The sequence below is a fragment of the Numenius arquata genome, chromosome W (assembly GCF_964106895.1).
Source record: "Numenius arquata chromosome W, bNumArq3.hap1.1, whole genome shotgun sequence".
NCBI lineage: Eukaryota > Metazoa > Chordata > Aves > Charadriiformes > Scolopacidae > Numenius > Numenius arquata.
The window spans coordinates 3,112,136-3,131,965 of record NC_133615.1 but is presented as its reverse complement, the minus strand read 5'-3'; the positions used below and the strand labels follow the sequence as shown (position 1 = coordinate 3,131,965).

Sequence of the window (19,830 nt, the reverse complement as noted above, 5' to 3'; positions counted from 1 at the left end):
ATGGCTGCATGTTTAAAAAAACGAATTACCGAGATGTTTATAACATATGGTAACGTACTTCTGGGTTTTTAAGCACTCCATTTTTCAATCAAAACCTTGCTCTAGGAACACTAAAAGTTTATTTTATTACGTTGTTGAAATACATAGCAGTTACAAAAATAAATCCTCCTTTTTGGAGAGCTACTGCCCTGGGATTTTCTGTTTGTCTACAGAGGGTTTGACAAAGTCCAACCGTCCAGAGCAACCACCTTCTCCTGAAAAGCTCTGAACAACCCACTCGTGTGAAGGAGGCAGCAGGAAAAGGGTCTAAAGACCAAATCAGCAAAAAAAGATGCTTTGGAAAATCAGTACTGGTGTTTTTTCTCATCAAAATCTGTCATTAGTCTGAGTTGAGCAAATGTTGCAGCAATAAACAGTATTTAAAGAGAGTCTTATGATGGCTTTTTCATATATCCCATATTCTATCTACAGCTCCTGCTTTCTCACACCTCAGGCCCTTCTAAAATCCTTGTGTTGCATCAGGCTTCCAGCTCTCTCCCATGCACAGTAGAAAAATCAGGGTACAAAATTCTACTGCTTAATTTGGGGAGGCGTGAAGAGACCCTGAGATAGCGCTCATCCCTTTCTAAACCAAGCTCTCGCATCTTCTTTAGCACCTTCAGCAAGTTTTCAGGTGACACCAAGCTGAGTGGCGTGGTTGACACGCCTGAGGGATGGGATGCCATCCAGAGGGACCTGGACAACCTTGAGAAGTGGGCCGTATGAACCTCATGAGGTTCAACCAGGCCAAGTTGAGGGGCCTGCACCTGGGACATGGCAATCCCTGGAATCAATACAGACTGGGGGGAGAATGGATGGAGAGCAGCCCTGAGAAGGACTTGGGAGTGCTCGTGGATGAGAAGCTCAACATGAGCCGGCAAAGTGCACTGGTAGACCAGAAAGCCACCCGCATCCTGGGCTGCATCAAAAGCAGCATGGCCAGCAGGGCGAGTGGGGGGATTCTGCCCTTCTGCTCCGCTCTGGGGAGACCCCCCTGCAGGGCTGCCTCCAGCTCTGGGGCCACCAACATCAGAAGGACATCGACCTGCTGGGGCAGGGCCAGAGGAGGCCATGGAGATGCTGTGAGGGCTGGAGCCCCTCTGCTGTGAGGACAGGCTGAGAGAGTTGGGGGGGTTCAGCCTGGAGAAGAGAAGGCTCCAGGGAGACCTTAGAGCCCCTTCCAGTCCCTCAAGGGGCTCCAGGAAAGCTGGGGAGGGACTCTTGATCAGGGAGGGGAGCCATAGGATGAGGGGGAAGGGTTTTAAACTGAAAGAGGGGAGATTGAGATGAGATCTGGGGAAGAACTTCTTTGCTGTGAGGGTGGTGAGACCCTGGCCCAGGTTGCCCAGAGAAGCTGTGGCTGCCCCATCCCTGGAGGGGTTCAAGGCCAGGTTGGAGGGGGCTTTGAGCAACCTGGTCTGGTGGGAGGTGTCCCTGCCCAGGGCAGGGGGTTGGAACTGGATGGTCTATAAGGCTCCTTCCAACCCAAACTATTCTATGACTCTTTTCTATGATTGATCATCTTCTCTTTAAAGGACGCTCACTTAAGTCTTCTTATTCAAAACATGTCTTTTAAGTAAAAAAATATTAACAAATGCCATCATTTATAGCCTTTCCTGCAAAATAATGGCAAAACCCTAAACCTATATAATTATGAAAGGAGGACAATAAGGAAAAAATGATGATGTTTATGTCTTGATTTCTTCAAATGTGTGTAATGACCGAAATAACAGGCTTTTAAAAAGACTTCAGTAGGTGTTTGTATTGCTACTGCCAGAAGTTCTTCCCACTTCTTCCTATTTGTTCTCACGTCTCATAAATCTGAAGAACGAAAGATCTTCAATCAGATGATCATAAGATGATGCCACCACACTAAATTTTCTTTAAAAAAAAAAGTACGAATTTTCACCCTTATTTTTCCAAATACTGAGGGTTTCCAAGTGAAATAAGGATTAAAGACATCTATAGAACACAAATACCAGACACCAATGAGACTTTCGTGGAGCTCAGGAACGATGAAAGAGCATCTTCTTGATGTTCTTCAATGTTTGTCTCCAAATCCTTCAACCACACCATTAAAGACACGATAATGCAAAGACCAAGTGCCGACAACCATTAGTCCTTCATACTAATATATGCAAGTTTAAATAGATTGGACTTCACCAACATCTTTACCATGGGATTTCAGGATCGTTTCTTCTTTCTGTTTAAGGATAATTTATGCAGCATTTTTTCGGAAAAGTTCCCAGTTCATTTCAAGGGAAGAACTGATTAAGAATTCAGACAGAACTGCAGAATTTGGCTATTACTCAGTCCAAAAAGCTTGCTTTAGATTTGGGTTAGGTTGGTTATTTCAGTCTATTCTGAAAAGGTTATTTTTGATGATATAAAAATAGGGGGATTAGGTAGGAGTAATATTCTTGAACTAAAATATAACTCATCTGAAGGAGGGTATGACTAATATTTAGAAAATGTATTTATAGGCCTTTGGCTCAATACTGGAGTGGAGACAGGCAAATCCAAGAATAACCTGATATTGAAAATGTTACTTCTGCTCTCAAGCCATCAACTCGGAGTAATCAAAAAGAAGGTAATTTAGTGCAAATCAAGGGCAATTCTCCTCTTAAATGCAACTTCAGTTGTTAGAATGCACATACCATACAAAAACATTAAAATATTATATTGGTTTCCCATATAACTACCTTCAGCAAACATCCTAAAGCAGCGTTTTGTTGTATAAACTTATTAGAAGTTTGTTAAAGTAGCCAACAAAAGGATCTAAAAAGTCATACACAAAAAGGAAGTTGTTCAGACTCTTAAACATAAACGTTCATAAGATATATAAAAATGGAAGAAAATACAGACAAATAGAATATGGAAGTGCTTTTGGTAAAAAGTAGGTGGCTCCTGAGTTTTGAAGAAACATTAAGACAAAATAAACTAATTTAGCTTCCCCCCCCCCCCGCCCCAACTATTTAACAAATATGGATATATTTCAATTAGGAGTCTTGATTTAATTGGCCAAAAATTTCCCATTCCGCCCACGGCGTCTTCAATTCTACAGCTGAAGAAGCAACACCCGTTCGGTCCGTTCGCGGCAGTTACCACTAAGCAGTATTTTACAGGCTACCCGCTAAACGACGTTAATTGCCTGCCGCTAATTCTGTTACGGCTGACCAGTTGATTCGGAAGTGGGTTTAATTTCATTTCTGCATCATTACTAGAGTCATCAGACGATGGCGGGGAAGGCTTCCTATTTCTTCGCGATAGCAAGCACTTAGAGGGAAACACTTAGGTCTGGTGGCAGAGCTCTGCGTTAAATCAGTTCTTGAGACAATTAAAAAAAATTAGATAGAGCCGCTACATATCTAATGCAGTCTTAGATATGCAAGCAGAGAATGTATTACATGATCCCCAAAACATCACAATATTTACTTATGGCTCAAATATTGTTCACATTGATAGCAAATGAGTTACTTTTTTGCACATCACCCTTCGTCAAAATACATTTGCATCGCAACATCCCGTAACCTTACCTGAAATTCCTTATTATTACATGAAAAAACTCTGCTTAGTGACACGGAAGGGACACAACAAGATTTATATGACAATGCAACGGCAGACAAATATTGTGGACAAAAGATTTTAGTCCACAGCTCTTAGTATTAGGTATTTCTAGAACATTCTAGAAGAGAAGCCTGAGGGGGGATCTGATCAAGGCCTATAAATACTTCAAGGGTGGGTGTCAGGAGGATGGGGCCAGGCTTTTTTCAGTGGTGCCCAGGGACAGGACAAGAGGGAACGGGCACAAACTGGAACATAAGAAGTTCCACCTAACCATGAGGAGGAACTTCTTTCCCGTGAGGGTGTCAGAGCCCTGGAAGAGGCTGCCCAGGGAGGTGGTGGAGTCTCCTTCTCTGGAGACATTCCAAACCCCGCCTGGACACGTTCCTGTGGGACCTGCTGTGGGTGGACCTGCTTTGGCAGGGGGTTGGACTAGATGGTCTCCAGAGGTCCCTTCCAACCCCATATCATTCTCTGATTCTGTGATTCATTTCGCTTTAGTTGTTGAGCAAGGCCACAACTAAACTAGAGATACTGGAAAACAAGGCTGACTCCAGACTGGTACCATCATCTTTCATCCGCTGCAACTCAACTGAATCCAGAAAATTCATAGCTTTTAGATTTGTTTCATTATGTTTAAAAGACAGTTAATATTGCAGTTCATAGACTTTATTTCACCTACTCTTTAGCAATCCCAGATTTCTAAGATAAATACGGAGTCCTTATTTACAAAAGACAATTTCTTCCCGGGGAATAAATGAAAATAGGGGAACCTTTTAACGTCTACCCACGTACAGGAGGCAGATTAGGCTGGTTCTCTGTTGGAGAAACGAAAATAACGACTATTTACGAAGTACTTGCAGCTTTGAACATAATCAGCTCTAATAAGGAGATACAAGTTGCAAAAAAAAAAGAAGCTCTTTTTTTCTTGAAACCCCTTTTGTAATACTGCTTTTTAATAACCCTCATAACGGCCGAATTAGAAGGACCCCAACTGAAGTCCTTCATCCCACATAAAACAAACATTGCTTTTTCTTCTTAGCTTTGTTTTACAAGCTACATTATTTCCAGATGACGCTTGAGGGGCCTAGGAGTTTCAAGAATTAGATGCTTAAATCGACAGCTGCTTTCTATTTACCACAGAAATCAAGGATAAAATCAAAGAAGAATCTAAATGTTGGACTTCATTTAGACCATTACGGAGCACAAAGCGAGAAGGAAAACAAAAAAAAAACACCAACCCCCCCCTCCCCCCCCAAAAAAAGAAATAGAGAAATCTCATCGCCCGAATGCGAAGTTGAATTCTCGTTATTAAGACGAGAGGGAAAAAAAACCTCATTGACATGCGCAGAATTCCAAGCCTCCGTGTAACGCCAGCTCCGCACAGCAGGTAGATTTAACTGGATTGGGAAAGAGCCAGGAAAAGTCAGCTCTGACTGGGAACTCTCCCAGTACCACCAAGTTTTGCTACTGCAGACCTTATATATATACACATATATAATATATAAAACTATATACTGTGTGTATATATATGTTTTTATAAAAATATATATATTTTGTATATATTTATATTTACAATGTATATATTTATATATATCAATGGCTGGAGAGCAGCCCAGTGGCTGAAGAGCAGCCTTGAGGAGAAGGACTTGGGAGTGCTCGTGGATGAGAAGCTCAACATGAGCCGGCAATGTGCGCTGGCAGCCCAGAAAGCCAACCGCATCCTGGGCTGCATCAAGAGAAGTGTGGCCAGCAGGTCAAGGGAGGTGATTCTACCCCTCTACTCTGCCCCCGTGAGACCCCACCTGGAGTTCTGTGTCCAACTTTGGAGGCCTCAACACAGGAAGGACATGGACCTCTTGGAAGGGGTCCAGCGGAGGGCCACGAAGATGATCAGAGGGCTGGAGCATCTCTGCTGTGAGGACAGGCTGAGAGAGCTGGGGTTGTTCAGCCTGGAGAAGAGAAGGCTCTGGGGAGACCTCAGAGCAGCCTTCCAATATCTGAAGGGAGCCTACAGGAGAGCCGGAGAGGGACTCTTTGTCAGGAGATGTAGTGACAGGACAAGGGGTAATGGTTTTAAATTGGAAAATTGGAAGAGGGGAGATTTAGATTAGATAGCAGAAAGAAATTGTTTGCTGTGAGGGTGGTGAGACACTGGCCCTGGTTGCCCAGAGAAGCTGTGGCTGCCCCATCCCTGGAGGGGTTCAAGGCCAGGTTGGACAAGGCTTTGAGCAACCTGGTCTGGTGGGAGGTGTCCCTGCCCATGGCAAGGGTGTTGGAACTGGATGATCTTTAAGGTCCCTTCCAACTCTAACCATTCTATGAGTCTATGATACACTTATAGGTATACACATAGCTTACTTCCACTCCTATTCTTTACATTTTTCCCTCTGGATTGCCAACACGCATTTATTTCTATACCCTAAATAACACAAAACCATCAGATTTCAGCCAGGGAATTAAAGGATGGCTTTTTGTATATTCACAGGAGCCCACTTGTAAATAGAAAAGTCTAACATTACATTTTTTCTATCACTGACACAATCCCTCCACCATCGAAGTGCTGTTTAAGTGACAGCCCTATATGTGACATAATTGAAGATATTGGCACTAAGTGGGATTATTTTTAGAATTTTTCCTAAAGCGTTTAAGCTTCATCTGGATAGAACAATGCATTTTTATTTTTTTTTGTTAATAGCCAAAATTTGGAAGGTAAAAAAAGTTAAACTGAAGTGAATTTTAGCATTTTTTTCCTATGTGGCTAGTAATGATCTTACCTACGCTATTTTCTGTTAATATTATTCCATTAATGCAACCGAAGGCTGTTGGTAGAATCCCTACGGATGGGAAGAGAAGAACTCCCGCAGACAGCAGCGTGGGGTGCTCAGAACCATGACCCCTACCCTGGGTGTTGAGTGATTCTCAAAACGTGTCCCGGGGAGTTTCCTTTGAACTCCACAGCCTTCACGCCCACCACCAGTAAACAAGAGGTTGGGTTCCCAGTGCCATAAAAATAAACCCCCTCGTCCCTGTGTTGTATGAAGTGATGCGGAAATAAATTTAGAAACCAAATCAAAAGCTTTGTATCCAAATGCAGACCCAAGGGATGATGCCTTGGGTCTCTCTGAACCTAAAGCTAGTCTTACAGTTCATTTTTATTTTGTGTTAAGCAAATTTGGTTTTTTCTTACATCAGGGAGAGAATTCTGAACCCCTTGACGTAAGCTTGCCAAAATTCAAAATTTATACTCTTCTTCAGGCTTTAGAGGTGGGCCCGTGCGAACTTCATGAAGTTCAACCAGGCCAAGTACAAGGTCATGCACCTGGACTGGGGCAATTCCAAACACAAATATAGGCTGGGCAGAGAATGGCTGGAGAGCAGCCCTGAGGAGAAGGACTTGGGGGTGTTGGTGGACGAGAAGCTCAACATGAGCCGGCAATGTGCACTGGCAGCCCAGAAAACTCCCAGCATCCTGGGCTGCATCCCCAGCAGCGTGGCCAGCAGAGCCAGGGAGATTCTGCCCCTCTGCTCTGCTCTGGGGAGACCCCCCTGCAGGGCTGCCTCCAGCTCTGGCGCCACCAACATCAGAAGGAGATGGACCTGTTGGAGCGGGGCCAGAGGAGGCCACGGAGATGATCAGAGGGCTGGAGCCCCTCTGCTGTGGGGACAGGCTGAGAGAGTTGGGGGGGTTCAGCCTGGAGAAGAGAAGGCTCCGGGGAGACCTTATAGCAGCCTTCCAGTATCTGAAGGGGGCCTACAAGAAAGCTGGAGAGGGACTTTTTACAAGGGCATGCAGTGATCGGATGAGGGGTAATGGCTTCAAACTGGAAGAGGGTAGAGATTTAGATGAGATATTAGGAAGAAATTCTTTCCTATGAGGGTGGTGAGACCCTGGCCCAGGTTGTCCATAGAGGTGGTAGATGCCCCATCCCTGGAGGGGTTCAAGGCCAGGTTGGACGGGGCTTTGAGCAACCTGGTCTGGTGGGAGGTGTCCCTGCCCAGGGCAGGATGTTTGGAACTAGATAGTCTTTAAGGTTCCTTCCAAACCAAACCATTCTATGATTCTCCATCCCCTCCTTTCCTAGAAAGAGTTAAGGAGAATCCCTCCTTTCCAGCTGCAGTATGACAAGTGTTGAAGTGCTCAAAATCGCAGACAATGCCATGAAATCCTTAAAAATCAACCGTTTGGGTAGCTGGCAGCTCCAACAACAGGTCTGATGTGCTGCTTTCTCAGGGAAGTTAGCATGCTCCCAGTTCTGCTGCTAAGTATCTATGATTTAACAAATTACATCAGGCTGTAATAAAATTACTAAGAACACCACTGATATGTTTACTTAAGTAATTTGTCTTGATTTGAACTGGAAGAAAGCAATAAAAACCCCGACTGGATTTTTCCCAATCAAGCCTGGAGATCCTCATGGGCAAGGACAACTTGACCAAACTGCGGTATTTCAAAACAGGTCATTGCTACTATGGAAATAACAATAATAAAGCTTATTTAAAAACTAGTACATGAAGCAGCCTGCGAATTGGACTAACCAAGGATCCTGTCTTCAAGGTGATGGTTGGATGACGGGGGGTTCTTCTCTTCTCCCCACTGACTTCTCAAGCTGCCCTGACTTACAGGCTGCCCAGAGAGGTGGTGGAGTCTCCTTCTCTGGAGACATTCCAACCCAGCCTGGACACGTTCCTGTGCAACCTGCTCTGGTTGACCCTGCTTTAGCAGGGGGGTTGGACTAGATGATCTCCAGAGGTCCCTTCCAACCCCATATCATTCTGTGATTCTCCATCCTGCTCCTGAATCCCATTGTATTGACAACAGTTTATCAGGAAAGGACCAGGAAACTGGTCCAGCCTTAATAAATAAAACATTTTGCTCTTATTTCTTTTTTAAAGCTCAGAAAACCTCAACAAGAGCACTCTAAAAGCCAACTGGGTCAGTTCCTTTTTCTAGTTGACAGCACAACACCCACAGCTTTATCGGCACACCACAGACTCGATGGTAGTCCACAGCGGATACTCACAAAAAGACCACAAAAAAGGAGAATCCCAATATATTCTTAGCACCATTGATGATCAGCAGCTTAGGGACTGTATATTAGGTCAAGAACTTGGGTGTTCACAGTAACGGAAGCAAAGTATGGGAAAAACACTACTACACCTCGAGCATTCCGGAATTAAGAGATGCCCATCTCATCTCCATTTGGTCTAGCCCTAAGAAGGAACTCACAGTATTTACCATAATTTGGTTTTTGAAGTCTGGTACTCACCAATGAGTAGAAAGGTAAAACCATAAACAAGACCTAGAATAATTTTACGGACGATTTACCCCTTGTGATGCAGGTACCATGAAAATTCCCTTTTGGATTACACAGCGCCGTAAAAAAAGTAATTCTAAATTAAATAAATTAAAAAATAATTAAAATAAGGAGAAATGTATTTTTTAAAGCATATGTTTGACTGATCTGAATGAAACCTATGACGAGAATAGTCTGCTAAACAATCCTCCTCCTCCCTAGATGTAAACCTGGGCAGAGGAGGCAACCTCAGTGTTCCCCCTTTCCCAGCTCCACACTGGCATACGGTGGTAGAACGAGCTTCAGTTCTTCAGACACTTAAAGTTATCTCAGTTCTCAGATTTTTCCCTATTCTTACAGACAACACAAACATGGGCTTTCAGGAGCAGAATATGCTGAAGTAAATGAAATCTGGCCTCAACTTTTTATATAGTCAATTGCCTGTGCTGGAACATGAACTATTTCACAGAATCACAGCATCTTCTTGGTTGGAAGGGACCTTTGAGATCATTGAGTCCATTAAAAAAATGTCCATTGGACATTAAAAAAAAAAAAGCCATGCATAAAAGTATACATTCTTCTTCCAAAATACAGGCAATGGACTTCAGTTCTCCCCTACAGCAATCTTTCCAACTGCTGTCCTTGTCCCCTCCCTCCCTACGTCGCACCGACAATAAACGGGAAGAAATTCAGGGAAGCATCTAAATCTCCAGGCTGCACTCCAGAGCGCTTCCCCATAAACTGCATTTCTCAGCTGGCTCCGTCTGCTCGGGGATAACTACGTACTTGGGTCCTTTCTCAGCTGCAGTAGAGTTTGCATCCAGTAAGCTAAAAAGAAGCCCAAAATCCATAAAATCGTTTTCAAGCACCAAATTATTACACATCCTGAAATATATACACATAGATATCTTCACATTAATGCCTATGGGTGTGTGCACTTATATAGGTATTTATATATATGTGCTCTTTTACAAACACATGTGTGTATCATGCTGTTTTCTTTCCTCTGAACAGCGGGGATGGTAATTTGTTTGTCTAGAAAAGAAAATATAAGGCTCTTTTCATAAAATCAATATTCTGACAACAGGCCATATACAACTGCAGTCCCTCTATCAGGCATAGAAGTTAGTGTTTCAGCCCTATTTCAGCCCTATTCTCCAGGGATCTGAAGATGCTTGGCAGTTATTTAACCACAACGACTCAGAGGTTGGTATCAAAATACACAGCCTTTAGCAGCAATTCCAGTTTATGGAGCTCCTGTGCCCATAAACCCTGTCCCAAGCGCTCACTCCAACCCCTCTGGGCGGGGGCACTGCATGTTATGTAGAACCAGCTCTAGAATCATAGAATGGTTTGGGTTGGAAGGGACCTTAAAGACCATCCAGTTCTAACCCCCCCTGCCCTGGGCAGGGACACCTCCCACCAGACCAGGTTGCTCCAAGCCCCCTCCAACCTGGCCTTGAACCCCTCCAGGGATGGGGCAGCCACAGCTTCTCGGGGCAACCTGGGCCAGGGTCTCACCACCCTCACAGCAAAGAAGTTCTTCCCCACATCTCATCTCAATCTCCCCTCTTTCAGTGTCAAACCCTTCCCCCTCGTCCTATGGCTCCCCTCCCTGATCCAGAGTCCCTCCCCAGCTTTCCTGGAGCCCCTTGAGGGACTGGAAGGGGCTCTAAGGTCTTCCCGGAGCCTTCTTGTCTCTGGTATGATATGGTACCATGTATCTCCGGTATGAAAAGCCATCACCTCCACCAAAGAAGCCTCCCTTTGCCCTGAAAGCCAACTGAAGCCCCACAGCACTCCAGGAGAGCTCAATAAAGACCCATGAGACCACGGGAGGTATTTGAACATGTAGCAGTGTAATTGCTTAAAACCAGAACCGCACATGACACTAGGGTTAATCACCTCCGACAAATACAGCCCCAAGAGCATTATCAAGCACGACACTCAAAAATGCATCCAAAATACCGCAGTGGAAGCCCCTATACCAGGAACCCCTATTCCTTGAGAAGCGAAGCCATGGGAAAGGGCCACCAAATCCTCTTCGAGGTGTCTGAAGTCTCGAGAGCTTCCAGTTTTTCGAGCCCATGCAGAGGAAAGAGCTTTATCCAGCTTGTGTATCACCTTACCACGCAAAGAGAAGTGGGATCTCCCACTCCTTAACCACAAACTAACTCGAGGAGGTTCTTGCTGAAGTGTTTCAAGTTCCAAGAATTAAAGGTCAGATGGCAACTTCTGGGAGAGAAATGAGAAGCCCTAAAACCACGGGTGTCGTAAGGAGCTTCACGTGAATTAGAGCACGGAAAGAGAGGGGGAATACACAGGAAAAACCCGATCCGTTCTCTCTCTAGACTATGGTTGGACTAGATGATCTTAAAGGTTCCTTCCAACCTAGGCAATTCTATGATTCTATGATTCTAGACCCGCGTGTCTCTGAATAACGAAGTGCCTCTAGTTTGTATGGTACGTGTCAGCAATAATAGCTGAAAGACGCACATTAAAAACCCCAATTAGTTAAATCAAATTTAAGCCATTAAATTATTACGTCAAATTATCTTTTTTAGGCACTTTTCTACTTCACGTTTAGAGTAATATGACAGTAAAGTCTCAAAAAGGCATGTCCTGGAACACGTATTAAGGCTGAAAATAAAACAGTTGTTACATTTTTCGTCCTCAAAAATCCAGAGCAACCGATAAATCGACTTTTTTTCACACAGCCTCGCAGCGAGAGTTCAAACGAGTACAAACCAACGATACTTCAGCAGTACAAAGATATTATTCAAAGTCCTTGGAAGACATCTCCTCGTACCGAAACTAGAGATTTTCCAACAAGCCGTGCAATTAAATTACAAAATTGTTGCCTATTTGTGGGTATTGGCTCAGTAAAACCGAAGAGGACTCTACGTATTCCCATCTTCAGAACATACCAATTTGTCCCACGACTGCAGCGCTCCCCCAAAAGCTCACTGGGAATTGTTTTTCAAGCATTTTTAGGGAATCGTTTTCAAGAATTCGTAGGCATTTGAACCTCCTGCGGATGCCAAGGGCCCGTTCTTAAAAATGGTGTTTTTTAACTGTACGGGAATTGCGAGCCGATGAGGTACAGTAAGTCTTCGCGCTAGGAATAGTCGTGGTGTTGTTTTGCCATTTGTAAGTGTAATTTTATTTTTAAAAAAAAAAAAAAAAAGACGTTTCAGACATGACATCATTCATACAGGTTCCTGTATTTTGGTGTCGGTGGTTACTGAGCCGTCACCCGTTTCGATAAATCTTTGGAGATTGAGGGATGCCCCGCTTCTGTTTTGAAGCACCCACCAAAATGTGGAAGCTCGATACTCACATAATCGGGAAGGGGAGAGTCGTTTGAACCCAGGGAACCTCTCAAGGACTGCGTCGCCTGCTCCAACACTTTGTTGTGTTTTTTAGACAGCAAAGAAAATAAGCTGGAGGGGGAAAAAAAAAAGGGGGGGGGGGGGGGATTAAAATCATTTCACAATAGCGTTCTGAAATATCCCGTCAGAAGAGATGTTTTATTACACACACAAACTTGAATGAGGAAATTTAAAAAATGCAACGCACGATAATTGCAGAACTTATTTTTTTTGTTTTTTTTTTAACATCTGGGCTAAGCAACAGCAGAATTTGAATGAGAAGCGTTCTATACAATAAATGACGTGAAGAGCATCATACGGTCACGGTTACCTTCTTAAAAAGTCAAACTACAACAGAAGTAATGGTCTACATGCAATTTTCGTTCATGTGTTGACTAAAATGCCATTTTTAAGCTCAGCACCTCATGCAATATATTGCAATGTATCCTTAAACATCTTGTGTTATTATTCATTTCAATAACCTATTTGCTTGGTACAGGAAGAATCCAAGTATATGACGGAAGCTTTGGGTATTTGGAGGCTGAGTTTTGGCAGTTTGATCGTCTAAGTGCTTTTCAAATTCATTTTAGCCTAAGTCAAGGAATAAAGCATCACCCTCAGCTTTAAAAGCAACCTGTGAAATCAGAGGTCCATATACATACAGAGAAATAAAGATATTTTTTTTTTTGTCCATTCCAAAAAAAAAGCACAGCGAGGACACTCACAGAGGCTGTGATATCTGATATAAAAGGAGAATGTAACTTGACTGCAATGGTGGAAGGAGGGATGAGATGTCAGCAGAAGCAGTGGACAAAGGCCACCAGGTACCGCTCAGTAGCTTCAAGGAGTCAAATAATTCTGTAAAGCCACTGGATATCTCAAATATGGCTTTCAGTTCCCAGATAACCCATGTTCCCCTCTTCACATCTTGGTAAAGGTCATGTGTTTTAAGGATTTCTGTATTTAAAAACATTTCTCTGGCTTCTTTTGAAGCACTGCAGGACTCCTGTCAGGCTTTCCTAGGATGACCGCGTTGGTCCTTAGAGGGTAAAAAGGCTGCCTTGACAAACAAGCACCAAAAAATTCACTAATGGCTCAGCACGCTGCTCTTAGGGCTGGTTACTCTTGCTCTTGGGACAAGGAGCAGTGGCAGACTCCTAGTTCACCAGATTCAGTTCCAAAATCATAGAATGGTTTGGGTTGGAAGGGACCTTAAAGATCACCTTGTTCCAACCGCCTGCCCTGGGCAGGGACACCTCCCACCAGACCACGTTGATCAAAGCCCCCTCCAACCTGGCCTTGAACACCTCCAGGGATGGGGCAGCCACAGCTTCTCGGGGCAACCTGGGCCAGGGTCTCACCACCCTCACAGCAAAGAAGTTCTTCCCCAGATCTCATCTCAGTCTCCCCTCTTTCAGTTTAAAACTATTCCCCCTCGTCCTATGGCTCCCCTCCCTGATCAAGAGTCCCTCCCCAGCTTTCCTGGAGCCCCTTGAGGGACTGGAAGGGGCTCGAAGGTCTCCCTGGAGCCTTCTCTTCTCTAGGCTGAACAACCCCAACTCTCTCAGCCTGTCCTCACAGCAAAGGTGCTATTAATTAAAGTCAGTTTAGTAATTAAAAAACTAAGTAGCGAAATACTACCTCAGTGTTATATTCTAGATAGCTTCTACTTCTTAGAGCTGGAGCACAGCTTCAGTGTTTGGAAAGCTTCTCTGCCTCAAGAAAGGATGCTCAGCATTTGAAGAAGTCCCCTTATTATTTTTTTTACTTAACGTACATCATTGATATCGTGTCCTTCACAGACTGTAGGAGTAGATTCCTCGGAGTATCACTGTTTGTCCCCTCATTGCTTGTCAAGAGCCTCGGGAAAAGGCTTTTCCAACACTTCTCACCACCACAAGGATTTAGTTACGCTTCTTAAGCCCAAATCTTACCTCCCAAGCGCCAACTCAATAAATTCCACCATTACCCAACACCTCTTCAGTCAGATATTTCTTAGAACAGATTAATAGCTTCCTTTTACGGACAACCTTTGCCACACTTAAGGTATCTAATGAACCCAGATGAGAGCCCTTGGGTAGGTTGTACCTTCCTCAAGGTTCAGCACGAGGAATGGGCACGGTTGAAACCAGGGCTGGTTCCACAGCCACCCAAATCCCAGTCCCACCAGGACACTATCGCTGGGGCGGTGATAATCACAACTGGACCGATACGGCAAGAACGTCAGATGAGATTACAAGACCTCCGTGGTGGTTACAAGGGTTGAGAATATTTGGTGTTTTCAGGGTAACACAATATATTTGACATCATGAAAACCAGAATCTTATTCTTTTTCTGCATGCTATCCAACACAGCCTCGCCGAGATGTGTCATTGCTGGGACCAATCGCCAACCTCCCACTAATTCACAACTATTAGTCAAAAACCACTAGAAAACGTTCCCTGTTAAAAAGAAGTCAACGCAGAAATAAGATACACCAGAAGGGTTTCCATCTTTCCCCCTTCTGTATTCACAGACTGGTGTTTCTGTCGAAATTCAGATTTGGATTTGCAAAGCGGTCCTTGCTCTGAACCAGCAGCACTGCTTTTCCAATCACTGGTGGTTTTGAAGGCTCAGAGATACTGTCATCAGCACCATCTAGTGCTGCGGAGACAGAATAATCGGTTAAAACCAACCTGGTGATGCTTATGGGGGGGGTGTGTGGGTTGTGTAGCAAGAACCGGTTAAATCTGGTGTCTTTCGGCTTCAGAAGATACAGATAATTTCACGGAGAGGAAGAATTTGGAAGAGCAAGGATTTCCAACAAGTAGGTTCTTCTCCAAAACGCATAAAGCATTTTGGCTATCAAAGAAATTTAAACACAGAGAAGTGGGATCACAATTTTGAAAAGTGAATTTATTCAATACGTGTGGAGAGGAAAATGCACATACATTGATATTCCACATGGAATCGGAAGAGAGAAGAGTAAATTTCTGTTCTCTGACAGACGGAAAGAACCGGCAAAAAGAAGGAGAAAGGAAAAGGATGGAAGACTATTTCTTTATGTCCTATTTTTGCTTCCTTAAATATTTTCCTTTTTTTTTTTTTTTAAATTAAGCATGATGTAACTAAACTAGAGTGCTCGTTTATGGCATAAGCAAGCCCTGGTGGCTGATTTCTATTTCCAAAGCAGGAGAGAAGGGACATGTTCTATTGTAGGTTGTCTTTGGCACCAGTTTTTGTCTTTCACCCCTTGCGAAGCTTTGCTTTCCTACCACATCTCATCACCTTCGCAACCTGGGCTGGGACACTTCTTCCTGGGACCTCTGCCCAGAACACCAATATTCAGGTTAAAATAAACCAGCCCAACACAATTCTCTTCTTCAGAAGTTGGTCAACCTTCTCAAAGAACCATCCCGTAGAGGAGCACGAGGGCAGGGACACGTAGGCAGGAATTTTTCCATGCTAAGAATAAAAACATGTCGAACTGCACCCAGAGCTCCACAGAAACGCTACAATTAAAGAGAAGAAATTAAGGCCAGATGCTGTGATTAACTGATGAATTTGGAGCTCTGAAGGAAGCAGCGTTGCCTCCTGAAATGGTGTAGAACTTCACCACCAAGCAATTCACTTCTTGTGATTCCCCTCTCTCTACCGCTGAAAACCACCCTGAAAAATATCAACTTAGTTTTTAAAGTATCGAAACAGATTTAATTACAATCCTCAAAAGGAATTTGCATGAAATTTAGTTCATAAAAATCTTTTATAGTCGACAAACGTTGCCTTCTAAAGGAGATGCGTGATTATGTGGTAGTCCCATCCTCAGTGCCTGGAAGGTTTGGGGCTTTATTTGGATTTTTAAGGCATGAATAATGCGATTTAAAAACGGCAACGATGTTTTACAACAAGGACGTTCCCCTCCCCAAAACAAGGCACACGAGACAAGTGTCAATTCATGCCGAAGTGGAAATAAAGACCGTCTCCCAAATTTCCCTCATGTGTCTTAGTCAAACTTCTATTTTTTACCCCACTAAAAATCAAGCTGATATCAAATTGAAAAATATGTATATATGCCTATATGAAAAATACGTATATACACATATACATATAAATATATATATGTCAACATGTGCAGCTTGCACAGGTTGACAAGCATCCAGAGTTTTCTCCCAGAATACTTTTCTTCTTCCTTCCGTTCTTTTCCATTGACTGTCAGACACACTATGGAGCTTGACAGCCCTTTGATCTCACCCAATACAGACAACTACCGTGAGCCAGCAATGTGCCCTTGTGGCCAAGAAGGCCAACGGTCTCCTGGGGAGCATTCAAAAGAGCGTGGCCAGCAGGTCGAGGGAGGTCATCCTCCCCCTCTGCTCTGCCCTGCAGAGGCCCCATCTGGAGCACTGGGTCCAGTTCTGGGCTCCCCAGTTCAAGAAGGACAGGGAACTGCTGGAGAGGGGACAGCAGAGGGCTACAAAGATGATCAAGGGACTGGAGCATCTCTCTGCTGAGGAAAGGCTGAGAGACCTGGGGCTGTTCAGCCTGGAGAAGAGAAGACTGAGAGGGGACCTCATCAACACTGAGCACTATCTAAGGGCAGGTGTTAGAGGATGGGGCCAGACTCTTCTCAGTGGCTCCTGGTGACAGGACAAGGGTCAATGGGAACAGACTGGAACATGGGAAATTCCATCTGAACGTGAGGAAAAACTTCTTTCCTTTGAGGGTGGTAAAGCCCTGGAAGAGGCTGCCCAGAGAGGTGGTGGAGTCTCCTTCTCTGAAGACATTCAAAACCCACCTGGACACGTTCCTGTCCAACCTGCTGTGGGTGACCCTGCTTTGGCAGGGGGTTGGACTAGATGATCTCCAGAGGTCCCTTCCAACCCCCGCCAGCCTGTGATTCTGTGATTTTATAACAATAACAAATTATATTCAGAACAATTAAAATGTCTTGGTACCTCACCCCATCTCTCACTCACAGAAGCATTTAAGGACCACTGTTTAGAAAGCAAAATAACAGGTTGGAATAACAGCAAGATGAAATAACAACTGGCATCTATTACGGATCATCAAACCACGCCACGGACGAGCCCAACCAATGAGGAAGACTCAAGGCTGAACGACAATCTCAGGGTCTTTTTCTGATTTTTAGGAATTAAGAAAGCATCGGTCTCTTAACTCCCTCTACCCAGATGAAGTTGTAAGGGTGAATCTCAATCAATAAAGAAATTATTACAGCCAAAACAGTAATGGTTGCCTAAATAGGAGTGATTTGATTAAGTATTATTTGCACACACAATAAAATTCAAAAATTCAAACCAGTAATCCATGAACTTAATGCTTTCAAAAAGCCAATTCCACAAAGCCCGTGGATCCAAAAAAAAAAAAAAAAAAAAAAAGCAAAAAAAAGCCAATAATGGGAACTCATTTAACAACTTTCTTCATGGTCAACCAAAAATCACGAGCCAACAATCATGAAGAAAAAAGTAAAAAAAGCTTCTGCAAGTTCTGCACAAAGTCTGATTTACAGCAGATGGAAACAGCTTATAAAGTAAACTTCTCACATAAAAAAAAAATGAATGTATAAAATGGATTTTTTTTTAACTAAAAAATTAGAAAAAAAGTTAAGGGAATTAAAATTAGAAGTTGGAAGCAAATCCAAACTCAGACTTTGCCAAATTTTGCAGCTTTCTGAAAGCTTTGGACAATGAGATGGAAAGGTACCAGTGTACTTGATTTTAAGAAACTCAATAGGACGACCCAAGATAATCCTGAGCGTAATAATGAAACAGCGATGGTGAGACCCATTCGTATCCCTGGCATAGAAAACCAGACCTTGTCAAGCACACTCAATTTTTTTCCAATAAGAGTAGAAATAAGATAAAGCACGACAGGTTTTTTTGGGGGTGCCCAGTGACAGGACGAGGTAACGGGCATAAACTTGAACATAAGAAGTTCCATCTAAACGTGAGGAGGAACTTCTTTACCTTGAGGGTGGCAGAGCCCTGGAACAGGCTGCCCAGAGAATTTCTTCCTGAAATCTCATCTCCATCTCCCCTCTTTCAGTGTCAAACCCTTCCCCCTCGTCCTATGGCTCCCCTCCCTGATCAAGAGTCCCTCCCCAGCTTTCCTGGAGCCCCTTGAGGGACTGGAAGGGGCTCTAAGGTCTCCCCGGACCCTTCTTTTCTCCAGGTTGGAGAACCCCAACTCTCTCAGCCTGTCCTCACAGCAGAGGGGCTCCAGCTCTTGGAGCGTCTTCATGGCTTCCTCTGGCCCCACTCCAACAGGTCCAAGTCCTTCTTGTGCTGAGGACTCCAAAGGACTTACAGAGGTGGTTCAAACTAGGCATAAGGCACAATAAATCCTATTTACACTGTCAGGGCTCCCATGGGAGGAAGCCCAGTGCATCTCTGCTACAACACATCGGGAAGAGGAGGAGGTTGCACTTTGAACACAAACTCAAAGCCACCCATTGGTGTGGCATCACCATCCTTGGGCTCTGCCAGTCCCCTTCCACTTGGTCCTTGAAGCTCTGCAAGTCACTAATAGCACACAGAAAAGCTGGACTGGGATTCCTCCTAAACTGCATCCAGGTTTTATTGCACTCAGGCTGAGCCCAGACATGGGAATGACAGACAAGACATGGACCTGGGGACAACCCTTGGTCACCCCATGTCCAGGAGAAGAGGTGTCCACGCACAGCACAGTCTGGCTCTACCAGGGATGGTAGTCCATGGGTTGGGACAGTGATGGAAGTCTTTAAACCAAGACTGGATAGAAAAAACATAGAAATTCCAGAAATCCCAGCCCAGGAGGAGGAATTGATTTCATCTTTGGTCTGGTTTATGTTCGAGGTCAGACTATACGACCAAAGTGGTCTCTGCTGGTCCTACATGGATTTAGGTACTGGTCTACACATACTGTATCAAAAGAGATGGAAGAAACACTACTGTATAGTTTCTATACAATTTAATTTCTTTTTTTCCCATGCTACATAATCTGATTAAACATGCAGACAACAAATGCTCTTGGGAGACACCTCCATTCACTGTATTTGTGGGTTTTGTAGCGTTAAAAACATCTGGAGAAGGTAAAACCAGCAAAGGTATCTCCAGAATTAAACCTTTGCATTCTTACGTTGGTGCATCGGCACCATTACAGGCAAGAAGAGTAACACGTCTGTCACTTGTCCCATCTTTGACAATTAACAGGGCAATATTTCAATAAAATAAGCAATTTCATAAACCTTGTGGAAAATGTGAAGCAGTTTAGGTGTGTATTCAGACAGACGGGAAGTGACACTTGCTCGGCTTACAGAAAGGAAGATTTATGTCGGAGATCACCCAACCGACGGGGTCAAAACACGCCAAACGTCCCAAGGTCCACAAATAGCAGATCTCCACGTCAACCAAAACTAGGGGAGGTTTGAAAGACACACCGTGAAAAAGATGGGTTTCACATGCAACATTTTAGATATTCTGGAAAGAAATAAACTGGACCCCCCCAAAAAAGGAGAAAAAAAGCTACAACTTCGGGTGAGGAAGACATGAACAACCTTTGAAGCTGAAAAACCAAGGGTCAGA

General features: G+C 43.9%; 1 protein-coding gene across 1 annotated transcript in view; it reads right to left on the bottom strand.

Moving 5' to 3' along the window:
- The window catches only part of LOC141476740 (dymeclin-like), a 219,126-nt gene that overhangs the window by 29,712 nt on the left and 169,584 nt on the right, over positions 1–19,830 (bottom strand). Inside the window, exon 14 of the mRNA XM_074165548.1 lies at positions 12,241–12,343. Within this exon, the coding sequence (XP_074021649.1) occupies positions 12,241–12,343 (103 nt within the window). The remainder of the gene's footprint in view (positions 1–12,240; positions 12,344–19,830) is intronic.